Source organism: Dendrobates tinctorius, unplaced genomic scaffold, assembly GCF_039654945.1.
Source record: "Dendrobates tinctorius isolate UK_male_01 unplaced genomic scaffold, ASM3965494v1 ptg000020l, whole genome shotgun sequence".
Lineage (NCBI taxonomy): Eukaryota > Metazoa > Chordata > Amphibia > Anura > Dendrobatidae > Dendrobates > Dendrobates tinctorius.
The window spans coordinates 11305554-11330545 of record NW_027361688.1 but is presented as its reverse complement, the minus strand read 5'-3'; the positions used below and the strand labels follow the sequence as shown (position 1 = coordinate 11330545).

The window sequence follows — 24992 nt, the reverse complement described above, 5'->3', positions numbered from 1 at the left end:
AACCCCCCTCCCAATCTGCAAAGCTTCATTTACGGCAGTGCTGTCAAATGAGACGGGTTCTTGGAAAAGCTGGATGGCTGCGGTTACATGTCCAGAGGGGTCAGCAGCAGGCAAGGTCATATATCTACGTCCCCCCAACTGATGAGACGCCGCAGCCGCTGTGGACCAGACCCCTCCATATTTACAGACCCCAGTCCAGACCCCCTGTGTTATACAGTCCACAGACTAGAAATGCTCCTGTATTCAGACCCCAGGACCACCAACCCCTGCAGACCAGACCCTTAAATTTATACCCCAAGTCGCCCTCCTCCCCAATATTTACAGACCTTTTATGTTAACAGACCCCCTATTTATAGATTCCCCTGTTTTACGGATCCAATAACCAGACCCCCTCCTTATATGGAGCCCAGACCACCACCCCTTCCTGTTTACAGATCCCCCCCCCATATTTAGAGACCCTCATGTTGATGGACACCGTCTGTTTACACACACCATATCAGCCCCCTCCTTCATTCACACCCCATACCAGCCCCCTCCTTCATACAGACTCCATACTAGCCCCCTCCTTCATACATCCCCCATACTAGCCCCCTCCTTCATACATCCCCCATACTAGCCCCCTCCTTCATACAGACTCCATACTAGCCCCCCGCCTTCATACATAACCCATACTAGCCCCCTCCTTCATACATCCCCCATACTAGCCCCCTCCTTCATACAGACTCCATACTAGCCCCCGCCTTCATACATAACCCATACTAGCCCCCCTCCTTCATACATCCCCCATACTAGCCCCCTCCTTCATTCACACCCCATACCAGCCCCCTCCTTCATACAGACTCCATACTAGCCCCCCGCCTTCATACATAACCCATACTAGCCCCCTCCTTCATACAGACTCCATACTAGCCCCCCGCCTTCATACATAACCCATACTAGCCCCCTCCTTCATACATCCCCCATACTAGCCCCCTCCTTCATACATCCCCCATACTAGCCCCCTCCTTCATACAGACTCCATACTAGCCCCCCGCCTTCATACATAACCCATACTAGCCCCCTCCTTCATACATCCCCCATACTAGCCCCCTCCTTCATACAGACTCCATACTAGCCCCCGCCTTCATACATAACCCATACTAGCCCCCCTCCTTCATACATCCCCCATACTAGCCCCCCTCCTTCATACATCCCCCATACTAGCCCCCTCCTTCATACATCCCCCATACTAGCCCCCTCCTTCATACAGACTCCATACTAGCCCCCCGCCTTCATACATAACCCATACTAGCCCCCTCCTTCATACAGACTCCATACTAGCCCCCCGCCTTCATACATAACCCATACTAGCCCCCTCCTTCATACATCCCCCATACTAGCCCCCTCCTTCATACATCCCCCATACTAGCCCCCTCCTTCATACAGACTCCATACTAGCCCCCCGCCTTCATACATAACCCATACTAGCCCCCTCCTTCATACATCCCCCATACTAGCCCCCTCCTTCATACAGACTCCATACTAGCCCCCGCCTTCATACATAACCCATACTAGCCCCCCTCCTTCATACATCCCCCATACTAGCCCCCCTCCTTCATACATCCCCCATACTAGCCCCCTCCTTCATACATCCCCCATACTAGCCCCCTCCTTCATACAGACTCCATACTAGCCCCCCGCCTTCATACATAACCCATACTAGCCCCCCTCCTTCATACATAACCCATACTAGCCCCCCGCCTTCATACATAACCCATACTAGCCCCCTCCTTCATACATCCCCCATACTAGCCCCCTCTTCATACATCCCCCATACTAGCCCCCTCCTTCATACATACCCCATACTAGCCCCCCGCCTTCATACATAACCCATACTAGCCCCCCGCCTTCATACATAACCCATACTAGCCCCCTCCTTCATACATCCCCCATACTAGCCCCCTCCTTCATACATCCCCCATACTAGCCCCCCGCCTTCATACATAACCCATACTAGCCCCCCTCCTTCATACATCCCCCATACTAGCCCCCCGCCTTCATACATAACCCATACTAGCCCCCCTCCTTCATACATACCCCATACTAGCCCCCTCCTTCATACATACCCCATACTAGCCCCCCGCCTTCATACATCCCCCATACTAGCCCCCCGCCTTCATACATCCCCCATACTAGCCCCCTCCTTCATACATCCCCCATACTAGCCCCCTCCTTCATACAGACTCCATACTAGCCCCCGCCTTCATACATCCCCCATACTAGCCCCCCTCCTTCATACATCCCCCATACTAGCCCCCTCCTTCATACATCCCCCATACTAGCCCCCTCCTTCATACATCCCCCATACTAGCCCCCTCCTTCATACAGACTCCATACTAGCCCCCCGCCTTCATACATAACCCATACTAGCCCCCCGCCTTCATACATCCCCCATACTAGCCCCCCGCCTTCATACATCCCCCATACTAGCCCCCTCTTCATACATCCCCCATACTAGCCCCCTCCTTCATACATACCCCATACTAGCCCCCCGCCTTCATACATAACCCATACTAGCCCCCCGCCTTCATACATAACCCATACTAGCCCCCTCCTTCATACATCCCCCATACTAGCCCCCTCCTTCATACATCCCCCATACTAGCCCCCCGCCTTCATACATAACCCATACTAGCCCCCCGCCTTCATACATAACCCATACTAGCCCCCCGCCTTCATACATAACCCATACTAGCCCCCCTCCTTCATACATACCCCATACTAGCCCCCTCCTTCATACATCCCCCATACTAGCCCCCCGCCTTCATACATCCCCCATACTAGCCCCCCGCCTTCATACATCCCCCATACTAGCCCCCTCCTTCATACATCCCCCATACTAGCCCCCTCCTTCATACATCCCCCATACTAGCCCCCCGCCTTCATACATCCCCCATACTAGTCCCCTCCTTCATACATCCCCCATACTAGTCCCCTCCTTCATACAGACTCCATACTAGCCCCCCGCCTTCATACATAACCCATACTAGCCCCCCGCCTTCATACATAACCCATACTAGCCCCCCGCCTTCATACATCCCCCATACTAGCCCCCCGCCTTCATACATCCCCCATACTAGCCCCCTCCTTCATACATCCCCCATACTAGCCCCCTCCTTCATACATCCCCCATACTAGCCCCCCGCCTTCATACATCCCCCATACTAGTCCCCTCCTTCATGCATCCCCCATACTAGTCCCCTCCTTCATACAGACTCCATACTAGCCCCCCGCCTTCATACATAACCCATACTAGCCCCCCTCCTTCATACATAACCCATACTAGCCCCCTCCTTCATACATAACCCATACTAGCCCCCTCCTTCATACATCCCCCATACTAGCCCCCTCCTTCATACATCCCCCATACTAGCCCCCTCCTTCATACATCCCCCATACTAGCCCCCCGCCTTCATACATCCCCCATACTAGTCCCCTCCTTCATGCATCCCCCATACTAGTCCCCTCCTTCATACAGACTCCATACTAGCCCCCCGCCTTCATACATAACCCATACTAGCCCCCCGCCTTCATACATAACCCATACTAGCCCCCTCCTTCATACATCCCCCATACTAGCCCCCTCCTTCATACATCCCCCATACTAGCCCCCCGCCTTCATACATCCCCCATACTAGCCCCCCTCCTTCATACATCCCCCATACTAGCCCCCCGCCTTCATACATAACCCATACTAGCCCCCCTCCTTCATACATACCCCATACTAGCCCCCTCCTTCATACAGACTCCATACTAGCCCCCCGCCTTCATACATCCCCCATACTAGCCCCCTCCTTCATACATCCCCCATACTAGCCCCCCGCCTTCATACATCCCCCATACTAGTCCCCTCCTTCATACATCCCCCATACTAGTCCCCTCCTTCATACAGACTCCATACTAGCCCCCCGACTTCATACATAACCCATACTACCCCCCCGCCTTCATACATAACCCATACTAGCCCCCTCCTTCATACATCCCCCATACTAGCCCCCTCCTTCATACATCCCCCATACTAGCCCCCCGCCTTCATACATAACCCATACTAGCCCCCCTCCTTCATACATCCCCCATACTAGCCCCCCGCCTTCATACATAACCCATACTAGCCCCCCTCCTTCATACATACCCCATACTAGCCCCCTCCTTCATACAGACTCCATACTAGCCCCCCGCCTTCATACATAACCCATACTAGCCCCCTCTTCATACATCCCCCATACTAGCCCCCTCTTCATACATCCCCCATACTAGCCCCCTCCTTCATACAGACTCCATACTAGCCTCCCGCCTTCATACATAACCCATACTAGCCCCCCGCCTTCATACATAACCCATACTAGCCCCCTCCTTCATACATCCCCCATACTAGCCCCCTCCTTCATACATCCCCCATACTAGCCCCCCGCCTTCATACATAACCCATACTAGCCCCCCTCCTTCATACATCCCCCATACTAGCCCCCCGCCTTCATACATAACCCATACTAGCCCCCCTCCTTCATACATACCCCATACTAGCCCCCTCCTTCATACATACCCCATACTAGCCCCCCCCTTCATACATCCCCCATACTAGCCCCCTCCTTCATACATCCCCCATACTAGCCCCCTCCTTCATACATCCCCCATACTAGCCCCCCGCCTTCATACATCCCCCATACTAGTCCCCTCCTTCATACATCCCCCATACTAGTCCCCTCCTTCATACAGACTCCATACTAGCCCCCCGCCTTCATACATAACCCATACTAGCCCCCCGCCTTCATACATAACCCATACTAGCCCACTCCTTCATACATCCCCCATACTAGCCCCCTCCTTCATGCATCCCCCATACTAGCCCCCCTCCTTCATACATAACCCATACTAGCCCCCCTCCTTCATACATCCCCCATACTAGCCCCCCGCCTTCATACATAACCCATACTAGCCCCCCTCCTTCATACATCCCCCATACTAGCCCCCTCCTTCATACATCCCCCATACTAGCCCCCTCCTTCATACATCCCCCATACTAGCCCCCTCCTTCATACATCCCCCATACTAGCCCCCTCCTTCATACATCCCCCATACTAGCCCCCTCCTTCATACATCCCCCATACTAGCCCCCCGCCTTCATACAGACCCCATACTAGCCCACTCCTTCATACATACCCCATACTAGCCCCCCTCCTTCATACATACTCCATACTAGCCCCCCTCCTTCATACAGACTCCATACTAGCCCCCCTCCTTCATACAGACTCCATACTAGCCCCCTCCTTCATACATACCCCATATCAGCCCCCTCCTTCATACATCCCCCTTTCTAGCCCCCCTCCTTCATACATAACCCATACCAGTCCCCTCCTTCATACATCCCCCATACTAGCCCCCCTCCTTCATACATCCCCCATACTAGCCCCCTCCTTCATACAGACCCCATACTAGCCCCCTCCTTCATACATACCCCATACTAGCCCCCTCCTTCATACAGACCCCATATCAGCCCCCTCCTTCACATCCCCCTTTCTAGCCCCCCTCCTTCATACATACCCCATACCAGTCCCCTCCTTCACATCCCCCATACTAGCCCCCCTCCTTCATACATCCCCCATACTAGCCCCCCTCCTTCATACATCCCCCATACTAGCCCCCCTCCTTCATACATCCCCCATACTAGCCCCCCTCCTTCATACATCCCCCATACTAGCCCCCTCCTTCATACATCCCCCATACTAGCCCCCCTCCTTCATACATACCCCATACTAGCCCCCTCTTCATACATCCCCCATACTAGCCCCCTCCTTCATACATACCCCATACTAGCCCCCTCCTTCATACAGACCCCATACTAGCCCCCCGCCTTCATACATCCCCCATACTAGCCCCCCGCCTTCATACATAACCCATACTAGCCCCCCTCCTTCATACATCCCCCATACTAGCCCCCCTCCTTCATACATCCCCCATACTAGCCCCCCTCCTTCATACATCCCCCATACTAGCCCCCCGCCTTCATACATAACCCATACTAGCCCCCTCCTTCATACATACCCCATACTAGCCCCCCGCCTTCATACATCCCCCATACTAGCCCCCCGCCTTCATACATCCCCCATACTAGCCCCCTCCTTCATACATCCCCCATACTAGCCCCCTCCTTCATACATCCCCCATACTAGCCCCCTCCTTCATACATCCCCCATACTAGCCCCCCGCCTTCATACATCCCCCATACTAGTCCCCTCCTTCATACATCCCCCATACTAGTCCCCTCCTTCATACATCCCCCATACTAGTCCCCTCCTTCATACATCCCCCATACTAGTCCCCTCCTTCATACAGACTCCATACTAGCCCCCCGCCTTCATACATAACCCATACTAGCCCCCCGCCTTCATACATCCCCCATACTAGCCCCCTCCTTCATACATCCCCCATACTAGCCCCCCGCCTTCATACATAACCCATACTAGCCCCCCTCCTTCATACATCCCCCATACTAGCCCCCCGCCCGCATACATAACCCATACTAGCCCCCCTCCTTCATACATACCCCATACTAGCCCCCTCCTTCATACAGACTCCATACTAGCCCCCCGCCTTCATACATAACCCATACTAGCCCCCTCTTCATACATCCCCCCATACTAGCCCCCTCTTTATACATCCCCCATACTAGCCCCCTCCTTCATACAGACTCCATACTAGCCCCCCGCCTTCATACATAACCCATACTAGCCCCCCTCCTTCATACATCCCCCATACTAGCCCCCTCCTTCATACATCCCCCATACTAGCCCCCTCCTTCATACATCCCCCATACTAGCCCCCCGCCTTCATACATAACCCATACTAGCCCCCCTCCTTCATACATCCCCCATACTAGCCCCCCGCCTTCATACATAACCCATACTAGCCCCCCTCCTTCATACATACCCCATACTAGCCCCCTCCTTCATACATACCCCATACTAGCCCCCCGCCTTCATACATACCCCATACTAGCCCCCTCCTTCATACATCCCCCATACTAGCCCCCTCCTTCATACATCCCCCATACTAGCCCCCCGCCTTCATACATCCCCCATACTAGTCCCCTCCTTCATACAGACTCCATACTAGCCCCCCGCCTTCATACATAACCCATACTAGCCCCCCGCCTTCATACATAACCCATACTAGCCCCCCGCCTTCATACATAACCCATACTAGCCCCCCTCCTTCATACATACCCCATACTAGCCCCCTCCTTCATACATCCCCCATACTAGCCCCCCGCCTTCATACATCCCCCATACTAGCCCCCCGCCTTCATACATCCCCCATACTAGCCCCCCTCCTTCATACATCCCCCATACTAGCCCCCCGCCTTCATACATCCCCCATACTAGTCCCCGCCTTCATACATCCCCCATACTAGTCCCCTCCTTCATACATCCCCCATACTAGTCCCCTCCTTCATACAGACTCCATACTAGCCCCCCGCCTTCATACATAACCCATACTAGCCCCCCGCCTTCATACATAACCCATACTAGCCCCCTCCTTCATACATCCCCCATACTAGCCCCCTCCTTCATACATCCCCCATACTAGCCCCCCGCCTTCATACATAACCCATACTAGCCCCCCTCCTTCATACATCCCCCATACTAGCCCCCCGCCTGCATACATAACCCATACTAGCCCCCCTCCTTCATACATACCCCATACTAGCCCCCTCCTTCATACATACCCCATACTAGCCCCCTCCTTCATACAGACTCCATACTAGCCCCCCGCCTTCATACATAACCCATACTAGCCCCCTCTTCATACATCCCCCATACTAGCCCCCTCTTTATACATCCCCCATACTAGCCCCCTCCTTCATACAGACTCCATACTAGCCCCCCGCCTTCATACATAACCCATACTAGCCCCCCGCCTTCATACATAACCCATACTAGCCCCCTCCTTCATACATCCCCCATACTAGCCCCCTCCTTCATACATCCCCCATACTAGCCCCCCGCCTTCATACATAACCCATACTAGCCCCCCGCCTTCATACATAACCCATACTAGCCCCCCGCCTTCATACATAACCCATACTAGCCCCCCTCCTTCATACATACCCCATACTAGCCCCCCTCCTTCATACATCCCCCATACTAGCCCCCCGCCTTCATACATCCCCCATACTAGCCCCCTCCTTCATACATCCCCCATACTAGCCCCCTCCTTCATACATCCCCCATACTAGCCCCCCGCCTTCATACATCCCCCATACTAGTCCCCTCCTTCATACAGACTCCATACTAGCCCCCCGCCTTCATACATAACCCATACTAGCCCCCCGCCTTCATACATAACCCATACTAGCCCCCCGCCTTCATACATAACCCATACTAGCCCCCCTCCTTCATACATCCCCCATACTAGCCCCCTCCTTCATACATCCCCCATACTAGCCCCCCGCCTTCATACATCCCCCATACTAGCCCCCCGCCTTCATACATCCCCCATACTAGCCCCCCTCCTTCATACAGACCCCATACTAGCCCCCTCCTTCATACAGACCCCATACTAGCCCCCTCCTTCATACATACCCCATACTAGCCCCCTCCTTCATACAGACCCCATATCAGCCCCCTCCTTCACATCCCCCTTTCTAGCCCCCCTCCTTCATACATACCCCATACCAGTCCCCTCCTTCACATCCCCCATACTAGCCCCCCTCCTTCATACATCCCCCATACTAGCCCCCCTCCTTCATACATCCCCCATACTAGCCCCCCTCCTTCATACATCCCCCATACTAGCCCCCCTCCTTCATACATCCCCCATACTAGCCCCCCTCCTTCATACATACCCCATACTAGCCCCCTCCTTCATACATACCCCATACTAGCCCCCTCCTTCATACAGACCCCATACTAGCCCCCCGCCTTCATACATAACCCATACTAGCCCCCCGCCTTTATACATAACCCATACTAGCCCCCTCCTTCATACATCCCCCATACTAGCCCCCCTCCTTCATACATCCCCCATACTAGCCCCCTCCTTCATACAGACCCCATACTAGCCCCCTCCTTCATACATACCCCATACTAGCCCCCTCCTTCATACAAACCCCATACTAGCCCCCTCCTTCATACAGACCCCATATCAGCCCCCTCCTTCACATCCCCCTTTCTAGCCCCCCTCCTTCATACATACCCCATACCAGTCCCCTCCTTCACATCCCCCATACTAACCCCCCTCCTTCATACATCCCCCATACTAGCCCCCCTCCTTCATACATCCCCCATACTAGCCCCCTCCTTCATACATCCCCCATACTAGCCCCCCTCCTTCATACATCCCCCATACTAGCCCCCCTCCTTCATACATCCCCCATACTAGCCCCCTCTTCATACATCCCCCATACTAGCCCCCTCTTCATACATCCCCCATACTAGCCCCCTCCTTCATACATACCCCATACTAGCCCCCTCCTTCATACAGACCCCATACTAGCCCCCCGCCTTCATACATAACCCATACTAGCCCCCCGCCTTTATACATCCCCCATACTAGCCCCCTCCTTCATACATCCCCCATACTAGCCCCCTCCTTCATACATCCCCCATACTAGCCCCCCTCCTTCATACATCCCCCATACTAGCCCCCCGCCTTCATACATACCCCATACTAGCCCCCCTCCTTCATACATACCCCATACTAGCCCCCCTCCTTCATACATCCCCCATACTAGCCCCCTCCTTCATACATCCCCCATACTAGCCCCCTCCGTCATACATCCCCCATACTAGCCCCCCGCCTTCATACATCCCCCATACTAGTCCCCTCCTTCATACATCCCCCATACTAGTCCCCTCCTTCATACAGACTCCATACTAGCCCCCCCGCCTTCATACATAACCCATACTAGCCCCCCGCCTTCATACATAACCCATACTAGCCCCCCGCCTTCATACATAACCCATACTAGCCCCCTCCTTCATACATCCCCCATACTAGCCCCCCGCCTTCATACATAACCCATACTAGCCCCCCTCCTTCATACATAACCCATACTAGCCCCCTCCTTCATACATCCCCCATACTAGCCCCCCTCCTTCATACATCCCCCATACTAGCCCCCCTCCTTCATACATCCCCCATACTAGCCCCCTCCTTCATACAGACCCCATACTAGCCCCCTCCTTCATACATACCCCATACTAGCCCCCTCCTTCATACAGACCCCATACTAGCCCCCTCCTTCATACAGACCCCATATCAGCCCCCTCCTTCACATCCCCCTTTCTAGCCCCCCTCCTTCATACATACCCCATACCAGTCCCCTCCTTCACATCCCCCATACTAACCCCCCTCCTTCATACATCCCCCATACTAGCCCCCCTCCTTCATACATCCCCCATACTAGCCCCCTCCTTCATACATCCCCCATACTAGCCCCCCTCCTTCATACATCCCCCATACTAGCCCCCCTCCTTCATACATCCCCCATACTAGCCCCCTCTTCATACATCCCCCATACTAGCCCCCTCCTTCATACATCCCCCATACTAGCCCCCTCCTTCATACAGACCCCATACTAGCCCCCCGCCTTCATACATAACCCATACTAGCCCCCCGCCTTTATACATAACCCATACTAGCCCCCTCCTTCATACATCCCCCATACTAGCCCCCTCCTTCATACATCCCCCATACTAGCCCCCTCCTTCATACATCCCCCATACTAGCCCCCCTCCTTCATACATCCCCCATACTAGCCCCCCGCCTTCATACATACCCCATACTAGCCCCCCTCCTTCATACATCCCCCATACTAGCCCCCTCCTTCATACATCCCCCATACTAGCCCCCTCCGTCATACATCCCCCATACTAGCCCCCCGCCTTCATACATCCCCCATACTAGTCCCCTCCTTCATACATCCCCCATACTAGTCCCCTCCTTCATACAGACTCCATACTAGCCCCCCCGCCTTCATACATAACCCATACTAGCCCCCCGCCTTCATACATAACCCATACTAGCCCCCCGCCTTCATACATAACCCATACTAGCCCCCTCCTTCATACATCCCCCATACTAGCCCCCCGCCTTCATACATAACCCATACTAGCCCCCCTCCTTCATACATCCCCCATACTAGCCCCCCGCCTTCATACATAACCCATACTAGCCCCCCTCCTTCATACATACCCCATACTAGCCCCCTCCTTCATACAGACTCCATACTAGCCCCCCGCCTTCATACATAACCCATACTAGCCCCCTCCTTCATACATAACCCATACTAGCCCCCTCCTTCATACAAACTCCATACTAGCCCCCCGCCTTCATACATCCCCCATACTAGCCCCCCTCCTTCATACATACCCCATACTAGCCCCCCGCCTTCATACATAACCCATACTAGCCCCCCTCCTTCATACATACCCCATACTAGCCCCCTCCTTCATACATACCCCATACTAGCCCCCTCCTTCATACATACCCCATACTAGCCCCCCGCCTTCATACATACCCCATACTAGCCCCCCTCTTTCATACATACCCCATACTAGCCCCCTCCTTCATACATACCCCATACTAGCCCCCTCCTTCATACATCCCCCATACTAGCCCCCCGCCTTCATACAGACCCCATACTAGCCCACTCCTTCATACATACCCCATACTAGCCCCCTCCTTCATTCATACTCCATACTAGCCCCCCTCCTTCATACAGACTCCATACTAGCCCCCCTCCTTCATACAGACTCCATAATAGCCCCCTCCTTCATACATACCCCATATCAGCCCCCTCCTTCATACATCCCCCTTTCTAGCCCCCCTCCTTCATACATAACCCATACCAGTCCCCTCCTTCATACATCCCCCATACTAGCCCCCCTCCTTCATACATCCCCCATACTAGCCCCCTCCTTCATACTGACCCCATACTAGCCCCCTCCTTAATACATACCCCATACTAGCCCCCTCCTTCATACAGACCCCATATCAGCCCCCTCCTTCACATCCCCCTTTCTAGCCCCCTCCTTCATACAGACCCCATATCAGCCCCCTCCTTCACATCCCCCTTTCTAGCCCCCCTCCTTCATACATACCCCATACCAGTCCCCTCCTTCACATCCCCCATACTAGCCCCCCTCCTTCATACATCCCCCATACTAGCCCCCCTCCTTCATACATCCCCCATACTAGCCCCCTCCTTCATACATCCCCCATACTATCCCCCCTCCTTCATACATCCCCCATACTAGCCCCCCTCCTTCATACATCCCCCATACTAGCCCCCCGCCTTCATACATAACCCATACTAGCCCCCCTCCTTCATACATACCCCATACTAGCCCCCTCCTTCATACATACCCCATACCAGTCCTCTCCTTCATACATACCCCATACCAGTCCCCTCCTTCATGCAGACCCCATACCAGCCCCCTCCTTCATACAGACTCCATGCTAGCCCCCCTCCTTCATACATACCCTATACTAGCCCCCCTCCTTCATACACACCCCATACTAGCCCCCTCCTTCATACAGACTCCATACTAGCCCCCCACTAGCCCCCCTCCTTCATACAGACCCCATACTAGCCCCCCTCCTTCATACATCCCCCTTACTAGCCCCCTCCTTCATACTTACCCCATACTAGCCCCCTCCTTCATACATACCCCATACTAGCCCCCCTCCTTCATACATCCCCCATACTAGCCCCCTCCTTCATACTTACCCCATACTAGCCCCCCTCCTTCATACATCCCCCATACTAGCCCCCCTCCTTCATACTTACCCCATACTAGCCCCCCTCCTTCATACATCCCCCATACTAGCCCCCTCCTTCATACATCCCCCATACTAGCCCCCTCCTTCATACATCCCCCATACTAGCCCCCCGCCTTCATACATCCCCCATACTAGTCCCCTCCTTCATACAGACTCCATACTAGCCCCCCGCCTTCATACATAACCCATACTAGCCCCCTCCTTCATACATCCCCCATACTAGCCCCCTCCTTCATACATCCCCCATACTAGCCCCCTCCTTCATACATCCCCCATACTAGCCCCCTCCTTCATACATCCCCCATACTAGCCCCCCGCCTTCATACATAACCCATACTAGCCCCCCTCCTTCATACATCCCCCATACTAGCCCCCCTCCTTCATACATAACCCATACTAGCCCCCCTCCTTCATACATACCCCATACTAGCCCCCCGCCTTCATACATACCCCATACTAGCCCCCCGCCTTCATACATACCCCATACTAGCCCCCTCCTTCATACATCCCCCATACTAGCCCCCTCCTTCATACATCCCCCATAGTAGCCCCCCGCCTTCATACATAACCCATACTAGCCCCCCTCCTTCATACATCCCCCATACTAGCCCCCCGCCTTCATACATAACCCATACTAGCCCCCCTCCTTCATACATACCCCATACTAGCCCCCTCCTTCATACATCCCCCATACTAGCCCCCCGCCTTCATACAGACCCCATACTAGCCCACTCCTTCATACATACCCCATACTAGCCCCCTCCTTCATACATACTCCATACTATCCCCCCTCCTTCATACAGACTCCATACTATCCCCCCCTCCTTCATACAGACTCCATACTAGCCCCCTCCTTCATACATACCCCATATCAGCCCCCTCCTTCATACATCCCCCTTTCTAGCCCCCCTCCTTCATACATCCCCCATACTAGCCCCCCTCCTTCATACATCCCCCATACTAGCCCCCTCCTTCATACAGACCCCATACTACCCCCCTCCTTCATACATACCCCATACTAGCCCCCTCCTTCATACAGACCCCATATCAGCCCCCTCCTTCACATCCCCCTTTCTAGCCCCCCTCCTTCATACATACCCCATACCAGTCCCCTCCTTCACATCCCCCTTTCTAGCCCCCCTCCTTCATACAGACCCCATACCAGTCCCCTCCTTCATACATACCCCATACCAGTCCTCTCCTTCATACATACCCCATACCAGCCCACTCCTTCATACAGACCCCATACCAGCCCCCTCCTTCATACAGACTCCATGCTAGCCCCCCTCCTTCATACATACCCCATACTAGCCCCCTCCTTCATACATACCCCATACTAGCCCCCTCCATTCATATCCCATACTAGCCCTCCTCCTTCATACATACCCCATACTAGCCCCCTCCTTCATACAGACCCCATACCAGTCCTCTCCTTCATACAGACCCCATACCAGCCCTCTCCTTCATACATACCCCATACCAGTCCCCTCCTTCATGCAGACCCCATACCAGCCCCCTCCTTCATACATACCCCATACTAGCCCCCTCCATTCATATCCCATACTAGCCCTCCTCCTTCATACATACCCCATACTAGCCCCCTCCTTCATACAGACCCCATACCAGTCCTCTCCTTCAAGCAGAACCCATACCAGCCCCCTCATTCATACAAACTCCATGCTAGCCCCCCTCCTTCATACATACCCCATACTATCCCCCCTCCTTCATACAGACTCCATACTAGCCCCCCTCCTTCATACAGACCCCATACTAGCCCCCCTCCTTCATACATCCCCCTTACTAGCCCCCTCCTTCATACTTACCCCATACTAGCCCCCTCCTTCATACGTACCCCATACTATCCCCCCTCCTTCATACTTACCCCATACTAGCCCCCCTCCTTCATACATCCCCCTTACTAGCCCCCTCCTTCATACATCCCCCATACTAGCCCCCTCCTTCATACTTACCCCATACTATCCCCCCTCCTTCATACTTACCCCATACTAGCCCCCCTCCTTCATACTTACCCCATACTAGCCCCCCTCCTTCATACATCCCCCATACTAGCCCCCCTCCTTCATACATCCCCCATACTAGCCCCCCTCCTTCATACATCCCCCATACTAGCCCCCCTCCTTCATACATCCCCCATACTAGCCCCCCTCCTTCATACATCCCCCATACTAGCCCCCCTCCTTCATAAATACCCCATACTAGCCCCCGCCTTCATTCAGACCCCATACTAGCCCCCTCCTTTATTCATACCCCATACTAGCCCACCTCCTTCATACAGACCCCATACCAGCCCCCTCCTTCATACCTACCCCAACTAGCCCCTCCTTCATACATACCCCATACTAGCCCACTCCTTCATATAGACCCCATACTAGCCCCCCTCCTTCATACATCCCCCTCCTTCATACAGACCCCATACTAGCCCCCCTCCTTCATACATACCCCATACTAGCCCCCACTTCATACCCCATACTAGCCTTCTCCTTAATACACACCCCATACTAGCCTGTAATGAGCTCATTTGCTGCTCCACCAGATGAGAGTTCCCCTTCCGTTCTCCCTCTGGTGGTGACAGGAGGTAGTGAGGTTGGTTTAAGTGGTAGATTCTTAATCCTGTTTCTTTTCGATAGGCTCTTCCAGTTACGTTCAAAATCCATAACGTATTTCACAAATCACTGTTGAAGAGGTTTGTTGAGCCAGTGGTTCCTATGGCAGCACCTCCTGACCCTGTGTTGGTTAAAGGCAATATGGAATATGAGGTAGAAAAAATATTGGATTCTTGTTTGGTTAGACGGAGACTCCAGTATTTGGTCAAATGGAAGGGTTATGGCCAGGAGGATAATTCTTGGGTCTCTGCCTCTGATATTCATGCCAATAAATTGGTTCGTGCTTTTCTCCGGGCCCATCCTGATCGGCCTCTTGGCATGGATGAGGGTTCGGTGACCCCTCCTCAAGGGGGGGTACTGTTATGAGCTCATTTTCTGCTCCACTAGTTGAGAGTTCCCCTTCCGTTCTCCCTCTGGTGGTGACAGGAGGTAGTGAGGTTGGTTTAAGTGGTAGTGATCTGCCACCTGGTGAGGAAGATAATGATTGGATCTCTGGAGTATCAGACTGGATATAAGACAGCCAACGCCCTATCCTGGTGCTGGTGATTCAGTCTGCTTCTCAGGTCTAGGACTCAGCTCTGTTCCAGTCTTCTCAAGATAAGTTTGTTTTTTGCTAATGTTCACACTTGCTCTTGTTGGTCTTTTCAGTTTTTTGTGTGGTCAGCCAGCCCGGCTGGGCTGGGCTGAATTTCCACTCTTTTTTGCCAAATTGCTTTTTTTTTTTTGTCCCTTATTAGATTGGCCTCTTTTTGCTTTGTCTCAGAATATTTCAGAGTGCTGATATAGTGGGAGAAGTCTAGTGACTTCAGGGTTAATTTTGCTATCAGTTGTGTTGGACATTTTGTAGGGTTTTTTGGCAGATTGCAGACAGTGTCTTTCCTTTCCTGTCCTTTCTGGTTAGTTTGGCCCCATCGTTTGCTCAGCCTATTTTCCTGCCTTTGTTTGTGTTTTCATCTTTTTCACCGTCAATACATGTGGGGGGCTGTCTCTCCTTTAGGGTCTGCTCTGGGGCAGTTAGTTTTCCTCTTTTCCTGCTTTAGGCTTATTTAGTTCTCCGGTTGTGACGAGGTGTCTAGGACCACCATAGGAACGCTCCACGACTGCTGCTAGTTGCGTGTTAGGATTAGGGGTCTGCAGTCTGCATAGTTACCAACCTCTTTGGTTTTCTGAGACTTAGCTTGTGTTGTTTTTTATTTCCTCCTCGGCTACCCGTTCATAACACTAGCCCCCTCCTTCATACATACCCCATACTAGCCCCCCTCCTTCATACATACCCCATACTAGCCCCCCTCCTTCATACATACCCCATACTAGCCCCCTCCTTCATACACACCCCATACTAGCCCCCTCCTTCATACACACCCCTTACCAGCCCCCCTCCTTCATACATACCCCATACTAGCCCCCCTCCTTCATATATACCCCATACTAGCCCCCTCCTTCATACACACCCCATACTAGCCCCCCTCCTTCAGACACACCCCTTAGCAGCCCCCCTCCTTCATACACACCCCTTACCAGCCCCCCTCCTTCATTCATACCCCATACTAGCCCCCCTCCTTCATACATACCCCATACTAGCCCCCCTCCTTCATACATACCCCATACTAGCCCCCTCCTTCATACACACCCCATACTAGCCCCCCTCCTTCAGACACACCCCATACCAGCCCCCTCCTTCATTCACACCCCATACCAGTCCTCTCCTTCATACATACCCAATACTATCCCCCTCCTTCATACATACCCCATACCAGTCCCCTCCTTCATACAGACCCCATACTAACCCCCTCCTTCATACACACCCCATACCAGCCCCCTCCTTCATACACACCCCATACCAGCCCCCTCCTTCATACACACCCCATACCAGCCCCCTCCTTCATACACACCCCATACCAGCCCCCTCCTTCAAACAGACCCCATACTAGCCCCCCTCCTTCATTCACACCCCATACTAGCCCCCTCCTTCATACAGACCCCATACTAGCCCCCTCCTTCATAGAGACCCCATACTAGCCCCCTCCTTCATAGAGACCCCATACTAGCCCCCTCCTTCATAGAGACCCCATACTAGCCCCCTCCTTCATAGAGACCCCATACTAGCCCCCTCCTTCATAGAGACCCCATACTAGCCCCCTCCTTCATAGAGACCCCATACTAGCCCCCTTCTTCATACACACCCCAAACTAGCCCACTCCTTCATACACACCCCATACTAGACCCCCTCCTTCATTCATACCCCATACTAGCCCCCCTCCTTCATACATACCCCATACTAGCCCACTCCTTCATACACACCCCATACTAGCCCCCCTCCTTCATACATACCCCATACCAGCCCCCTCCTTCATACACACCCCATACTAGCCCCCCTCCTTCATACATACCCCATACTAGCCCCCTCCTTCATACAGACTCCATACCAGTCCTCTCCTTCATACATACCCCATACCAGTCCATTCCTTCAAACAGACCCGATACCAGACCTCCGCCTTTCTACAGACCCCCAACTTCACACAGACCCCATACCAGCCCCTTTCTTCACACAGATGCCATACTAGACCCTCTCCTTCATACAGACCGGGGGCCATTCCCTCACCCCTATTTACAGACTTCAGACCTGGCGTTCAGCTATTATTACTACTAGAGATGAGCGAATGTGATCATCAGGTCAGGGCTTATTCAGCATTGCTATAGCTTGCCACACAAGCCCTGACCCGATCAACTTCGCTTATCTCTAATTACTACCCTCTCCCCATCAGTGCACCTCTCTCTTCCTTCCCAGACCACTTCCTGGCACGGCTCTGGAGATTTTCGGGGAGTCTGTGAGATCTCCGCTCTTTCTGGAGGAGTTGGTGAATACGTTGGCGGCTACGGCTGTATTGTCATACACACATAGTTGCCTCCCGAGACCCTGGGATCCCCCGAAAGGTGGCAAAGCAGCCTCGTCTAATAATATCTCTGTGTGCGTGACGCTGCGACCACAAGTTTCAGACGGCGGCATTAGCACAGTTGTCAATAAGAATACGCCGCGGCGCTCTAGTTGGTGGCGAACCTACAACTCCAGTCCAGCTATAAGGGTTTGCTGAGAGTTGTAGTTTCCTAAAAGCTTGAGAGTTGCTGGCCGCGTTATTTTGTCATAGGCAGTAGAGGGCGCCAGATTTCTGTACGTTTGCTGTATAATGTGGATCCCACAGGATGTCACATTAACTTTTTGGGCTAGAAGACGCCCGCGTCCGTGCTGCCGCCATAGAAATCCTGACGTGTCCTATTCATGAAATATCTCTGCTTTTATTTTCACAGGTGGATACGGCGGCCTTGGACTTTCAAGTGCACGACAAAAAGATCCAGAAAGAGATTGAAAATAAGCGTCAGGAGGCGTTCGGTACGTGAAGCGTCGACCACCGGATCTACACACTGACGATTCCCTCGACCCGGTGGATCAGCTGGATAAGATCTCCGAGAATCCACCTCCTACCTGACGGCGTCTGTGGCTCTTCTTTTGATTAGCCGGCCTGGCGCGCCATCATCGCCGCGGTGGGATGCCCATGTGGCGTCATGGCCAGGACGGCTAATCAGAAGAAGAGCTGCGGATGCCGTCAGCGGGCGATCGCTGCTTCAAGGCTCCTAGTAAATAGAGTAAAAAAAAATAGGTTTTAAAAATATGAAGAAAATAAACACAAAAGTTCAATTGGCCTCTCTTTTGCCCCATTGAAAATAAAGAAATTAACCCCTTCACGCCGCAGCCCTTTTTCGTTTTTACGCTTGTTTTTCGCTTCCCTTCTGCCCAGAGCCGTAACTTTTTTATTTTTCCATCAATATGGCCGTGTGAGGGCTTGTTTTTTGCGGGACGAGCTGTACTTTTGAAGGACACCATTGGTTTTACCATATCATGTTCTCGGAAACAGGAAAAAAAATTCCAATTGCGGGGAAATTGCAAAAAAAAGTGCAGTACCAGAACTGTTTTTTGGATGTTGTTTTTGCCATTTTCACCAAATGCTAAAACTGACCTGCCATTATGATTCTCCAGGTCATTACGAGTTTGTAGACACCAAACGTAGGTTGTTTTTTATTTAAGTAGTGAAAAAAAATCCAAAGTTTGCTGTGATCTGGGGTTGGGTGAGGGAGAAACACTGCAGCCATGAGAATGGGGGGATGGACCTCGATTATGGGGTGCAGTGACAAGATCCACCATGGTCGGCTCTGACCCCCCTCCCCCCCCCCGCAGCCCAGTGCCGGTGCACGATGGGTGCGTTCGTCATTCACGTCCTTTCCCCTTCATTTCCAGATGCTCAGATAGTGCAAAACGACCGAACTCTCAGCTTACTGGACCAGCGGCAAAAGGACGACATCAGGAACCTGAGTGCGGCCATCAACGAGTTCAGACTCCAGTACCAGAAGAAGGAGGACCGGCGAGAATACGACCTGTACGACCCGCTAGCCTTAAAGAAAGATCTGCCCCCGCGAGTGTCTGATGACGACCCCCGCTGCAGTGTATCCGGGGTCCAGCGGCTGATGGGAGAGGATCTGACGGAGAAGAACCGGAAAAAAGAACAGCAACAGCAGCTCCGAGAATGGTCCCTCCAGCAGCAGCACGTGTGGGCCAAAGCCTTGGAGGACCAGAGGTTTGCAGGTGAGAAGGAGACAGGCTGGGAGGTCTGCAGATTCGGGGTTGGGGGAGGGGGACATTGCCTGTTCACATAAGGTGGTACGTACGCAGGTCTCATGGGTGGGATGTGTTTGGATGCCCCCCTCAGCACTGTACCTCCCTAATTCACACCTTCCCCCCATAGAAAGCCTCCACGACAAAACGAGAATAGAACTTGACAAGAAGGCAATGGAGTTGCAGAAGATGGAAGAACAAGTGAAGCGAGAGATGTGCATCTTCACCAAAGAGTTCAACAGAGCTCAGGTAACGCCCCGACGGGGGGCTGTGCGTCTAATATTGATGTATCGCCATGTGGGCATACAGGGGCTAGTGATTATGGACGGAGACTGTGACTGACCATACATTGGATGCATGCCCGCCCATGAAGCGTCTTCTCCTGGGTCCACATTGGTTAATATTTCCCAGCATGCAGTGCAGTCACCCTCTATAATCAGCACCTCCAGCTCATCATAAACCTTAAGTGCTTCCGCATGCTCATTACCGACTCGCAGAGCTGGAACCGAAGATCCGAGTCTTTCATGGAAACATTCCCGTCCAGTTACCGGCCCTTCATACTCCCCGCTAACGATCGGAGATCTCCTCCTAGGGCCGCTCCTGAAAGTTTACTCCATCGTTGAGTCAAAAAATCGACATGTCGTAGACACAAGCCAATCACCTGATGACTTTGGAGTCGGCGTTTACGTAGAAAGAATCATCAAAAATACTTCACAAGTAGCACAATTCCATACATCACCCCGTATTGTGTACACAGTCTCTCTGCAGAGCCTTGATCAGACTACGAACAATGCCTGAGTCATCTGATCGCGCTGACGTTACCTGTTCCCTCCATCGTGGGCATCCTGTTGACGAGCGTCACATTAAAAATCTCTTACCATTTTGTGTATACAGGTACAATGTAGAGTTTGGTGTTTCTAGTCGATAGATAGATCGATTGATAGATTAGATAGCAGCACCCTTGTCCATCTGCCAGGTCAGTAGTCCGTGGTCAATGGATGGAAGCCCTGAAGGCCTCGTCCTACTTGCCAGTATGTCCAACTCTTCTGATTGGCAGGTCTGGTGCGACACCAAACCTCTAGTAATCAGAAAAGGCACCGTGGATGCCGGGAAGTAGGGACCGGTTCACAGGTTTTGTTATACACATGTTTATTTCCTTTGTGTGTATTGGAAGAACACAAAACCAGAGATTAAAAAAGACAAATTGGACATAATTTCACACTAAATCCAAAAAATGAACCGCTACCTTTCTAAACTTGTGGGTAAACAACTTTGTTTCAAGCATGTGATGCTCACTCAAACTCACCTGTGGCAAGTAACAGGTGTGGGCAATATGAAAATCACACCTGAAACCAGATAAAAAGGGGTCACATTGACTCAATCTTTGCATTATGTATCTTTGTGTGCCACACTAAGCATCAGGAACAGAAAGAGGAAAAGAGAACTGTCTGAGGATTTGAGAACCAAAACTGTTGCACATTATCAACAATCTCAAGATTACAAGTCCATCTCCAGAGTTCTTGATGTCCCTTTGTCCACAGTGCGCAACATAATCAAGAAGTTTACAACCCGTGGTACTGTAGCTAATCTCACTGGATGTGGACGGCAAAGAAAAATTGATGATAGGTTGCAACACAGGATAGTCTGGATGGTGGTGGATAAGCAGCCCCAATCAAGTTCCAAAGAAATTCAAGGTGTCCTGCAGGCTCAGGTGCATTAGCGTCAGCGCAAACAATCCGTCCACACGTGAATGAATTGAAGCGCTATGGCAGGAGGACCCCACTGCTGACACAGAGAAATAGAAAAGCTAGACTACAATTTGCCAAAATGTACGTGAGTAAGCCAAGATCCTTTGTGGGAAAGCTTCTTGTGGACAGATGAGACCAATATAGAGCTTTTTGGTTAAGCACATCATTCTACTGTTTACTGAAAATGGAATGAGGCCTACAAAGTAAAGAACACAGTACCTGCAGTCAAATATGGTGGAGGTTCAAAGATGTTTTGGGGTTGTTTTGCTGCCTCAGGCACTGGGTGCCTTGACCAGGTGCAAGGCATGATTAAATCTGAAGATGTTGCGATGTACATTCGTGCAGTACATACATCATTATTTATGGATTCCCTTACATTATATTCAGGCTGAAGAGTCTTTAGAAAGAAAAAAGTTACAGAAACAATTAGAAGAAGAAGAGAACTCGGTGGAGATCTCCAACAATACTGATGGGGACCTTCTCTCGGAGGACCCTGCACAGTCAACCAGCGCCTTTGGCCCTCACCGTGTGGCTACCGATCGCTGGAAGGGAATGAGCCCAGAGCAGCTGAAAGAAGTGATCGGTGTCCAGCAGCAGCAGATCCAGGAGAAGATGGTACGGAGGTGGGCGGGGGGCAATCCGGGGTATGTTGGGGGCAATCGGGTCTGAGCGACAAGTCCTAATAATGGAATCTCTCCACAGAGACTAAAGGAGGAAGAGCGGCAGAGAAAAGCGGAGTGGGACAGGAGGAGGGTGCAGGAGGCCCGGGCCATGGTCCTCCTGGAACGGCAGCAAAAACGGCAAGAGCGGGAACTTCGCAAGGAACAGGATCACATCAACCTGCAGCTGGTCCAGGCACATAAAGCCCAGTGAGTAGCGCCACATCGCAAACAAACTCTACCAGAAGCCTGTTAGCAAAATGTTGGGTGGGGGGGGGATAGAAAGAGCTTTCCTTTGCCGGGAATGACTACAAAGGGTTTGAATATTAGTCTTGGGGGAACACATAAATCTGCACATAAGGGTAGAATGAACGAAGGGGTTTCCGGGACTTTAAGATATCAGATCAGTGATCATCCCCGATCATCAGATTGTATTTTATTGTTCTCCAGACACGGCGCCGTACATTTTGTAGTGGCTGTGACTGGTACTGCAGCGCTGCCCCGTTCACGTGAGCTGCAATACAAGCTACGGCCACTACAAACTGTACGGCGCTGTGTGGTGAATTGCGAAGTGAACTTGACGCTCTTTGGATCGCCGTGATCAGATAGATCATTAGGTCACCACCGCTGTTATATTGATGGTCTGGAAGGGCTGAGGATAGGATATCAATATCAACCCACCGGACAGCCCCTTAAAGACAGAACTCTTTTCAGTACTTGTATAATTTTGGATGCTGCTGAAGTCACAGACGCCTCCCTTCAGTATATTCAACCCAGCGGACAGACGGTTAGAGCAAAACCCTGTCGCTAAATATGTACTTGGCATCCAAAAATAAAGTTGATATAAACAGCAAAATTTCACTTAGGTTCCGATGTTCTAGACAAGTCCTCGATCTGGTACCAGATGATCAGATATTATAAATAATCAAAGGGGGGTTGAAATATTGATTCAGTAGGCGGCCCGATAGTTATGAAATCACTGCGGGTCCAGCTTGAAAAGCGCCAAGTGATCAGCTGCAATCACCAGAAAAGCTTTGGATTTTTCTGCAGCAGCCACTACAGGGCAAAGGTGGTATTACATGATGAGATGCATGGGGCTCTCTTTGCTAGCACCTCTCCTACGGATATTACTCTAGGTTAGCCCCTTTATTGATCATGATCTCTTATGACCCTCACCTCTCATTTCCAGGAAGAACTACCTCGACCAAGAAGTTTTTTCCAATACTCCGACAGATGAATATTTTGATCAGTTCAACACCACCAGCCGATGAAAATGGAGATTGAAAAGCTGCGTAACAGATCTCCCTGGGCGGCGTACTGCAGCTCCTCCAGCAAAACTATTAGTTTCCCTCATCCTTCTATTACAGATATTTTTTTTTTCCTTTCTCAATGTTCCAATGCATCTGAGCAACTTTGTAAGTAATGGTAAGGAAGGGGGGTAAAATTTGCGAAACATGCTGCTTGTTGCCTAGGTTACTGGCCACCTCTGCAGTCTATCAGCGGTGACTAGCCACCTAGGCAAAGAGCTGGCGCACACTGTCAGCGCCCAATCCCTGCCAGCTTCTGTCCCCCTGTGCTCCTCCGTTGCTTGCAGCGTTGGAGTGCACGCGTTTCGGGATGTTGGCTTTAACCGATCAGGAGCACACACTCCTCCTCTGACAATGGGTTCTTACTTAGGACTCTGATTTATTTTGGGTCTAATGCCCCAAAGATGCCTTCCATGTCAGTGTAATAGCCACTGATTTCAGTAGCCATGCAATACTTTAAGTGTCCTGCGGGAGTGCTGTAGGGAAATCAGATCCTTTTTCTGTTCAGTCTGTAATACATTAATAAAAGTACAAAATATGTAAAAATATATATAGTATGATAAATAATAAAAATCTGTCTTTCATAACCCCCCTTCCCGGTCTGACATCCCTATTTTAAGATTTGGAGAGGACTCGGATTGTTTTTGTGTCTTCGGGTTGCGGTTTCCCACTGACTCGTTATAAGTCATCTCCGGGTCTGCGGCCAGATATCAGCGGGGTCTCATCAGCCGACGTCGGAGTTCTACTAAAGACCGCTTTGATCCTTTTACATGCCATATTTTTACTGCCGGAAACTTGGTCACTTGGCTCGTAAGTAAATATCTTTTATCCTGTTAAGACATAAACAGACTTCTTTTAACTCTTTCTACTAAGGTTTATTAAAGGAACACTCCGAATAAAAACAGGTTTGGTCCTGTTATTCAGTGTAGGACCTGAGGGGGCGGAGCTCGTCAGAGGGATTCTCTCATTGGTGTTCTCTGCCCACCTGTTCCATGCCCCACCCCTTCTGGTCCTGCACTGGTTCTAGCACATTGTATTCATTTTTCCCCGTTATCGGGAACCTGTCACTTTGAACGTGTAGTCCAATCTGGGGGCGGCATGAGAAGAATGATGGTAAGGTTTGTGGGAAAAGATTCAGTAGAACATGCATTATTTCACATTTT

General features: G+C 51.9%; 1 protein-coding gene across 2 annotated transcripts; it reads left to right on the top strand.

The window, feature by feature from the left end:
* Positions 1–2: 2 nt before the first annotated feature.
* On the top strand, positions 3–24416 carry RIBC2 (RIB43A domain with coiled-coils 2). 2 transcript variants are annotated; one of them, XM_073567666.1, is made up of 7 exons: positions 3–110; positions 18756–18837; positions 19741–20085; positions 20246–20364; positions 22251–22478; positions 22566–22732; positions 23712–24416. In XM_073567666.1, the coding sequence occupies exons 1-7, from the start codon at positions 48–50 to the stop codon at positions 23791–23793; spliced, it is 1086 nt and encodes a 361-aa protein (XP_073423767.1). In that variant the 5' UTR covers positions 3–47; the 3' UTR covers positions 23794–24416. The 2 variants fall into 2 exon arrangements, with proteins under 2 accessions (XP_073423767.1, XP_073423768.1); XM_073567667.1 differs by having other exon boundaries at positions 8–115.
* Positions 24417–24992: the final 576 nt, after the last annotated feature.

Bases quoted from the DNA above. Each gene is read 5' to 3' on its own strand.
- RIBC2 (XM_073567666.1), top strand. From the start codon at position 48: ATGAGACGGGTTCTTGGAAAAGCTGGATGGCTGCGGTTACATGTCCAG. The intron at 18,838-19,740 runs GTACGTGAAGCG...CTTCATTTCCAG, and splicing joins TAAGCGTCAGGAGGCGTTCG to ATGCTCAGATAGTGCAAAAC. The intron at 20,086-20,245 runs GTGAGAAGGAGA...TTCCCCCCATAG, and splicing joins GGAGGACCAGAGGTTTGCAG to AAAGCCTCCACGACAAAACG.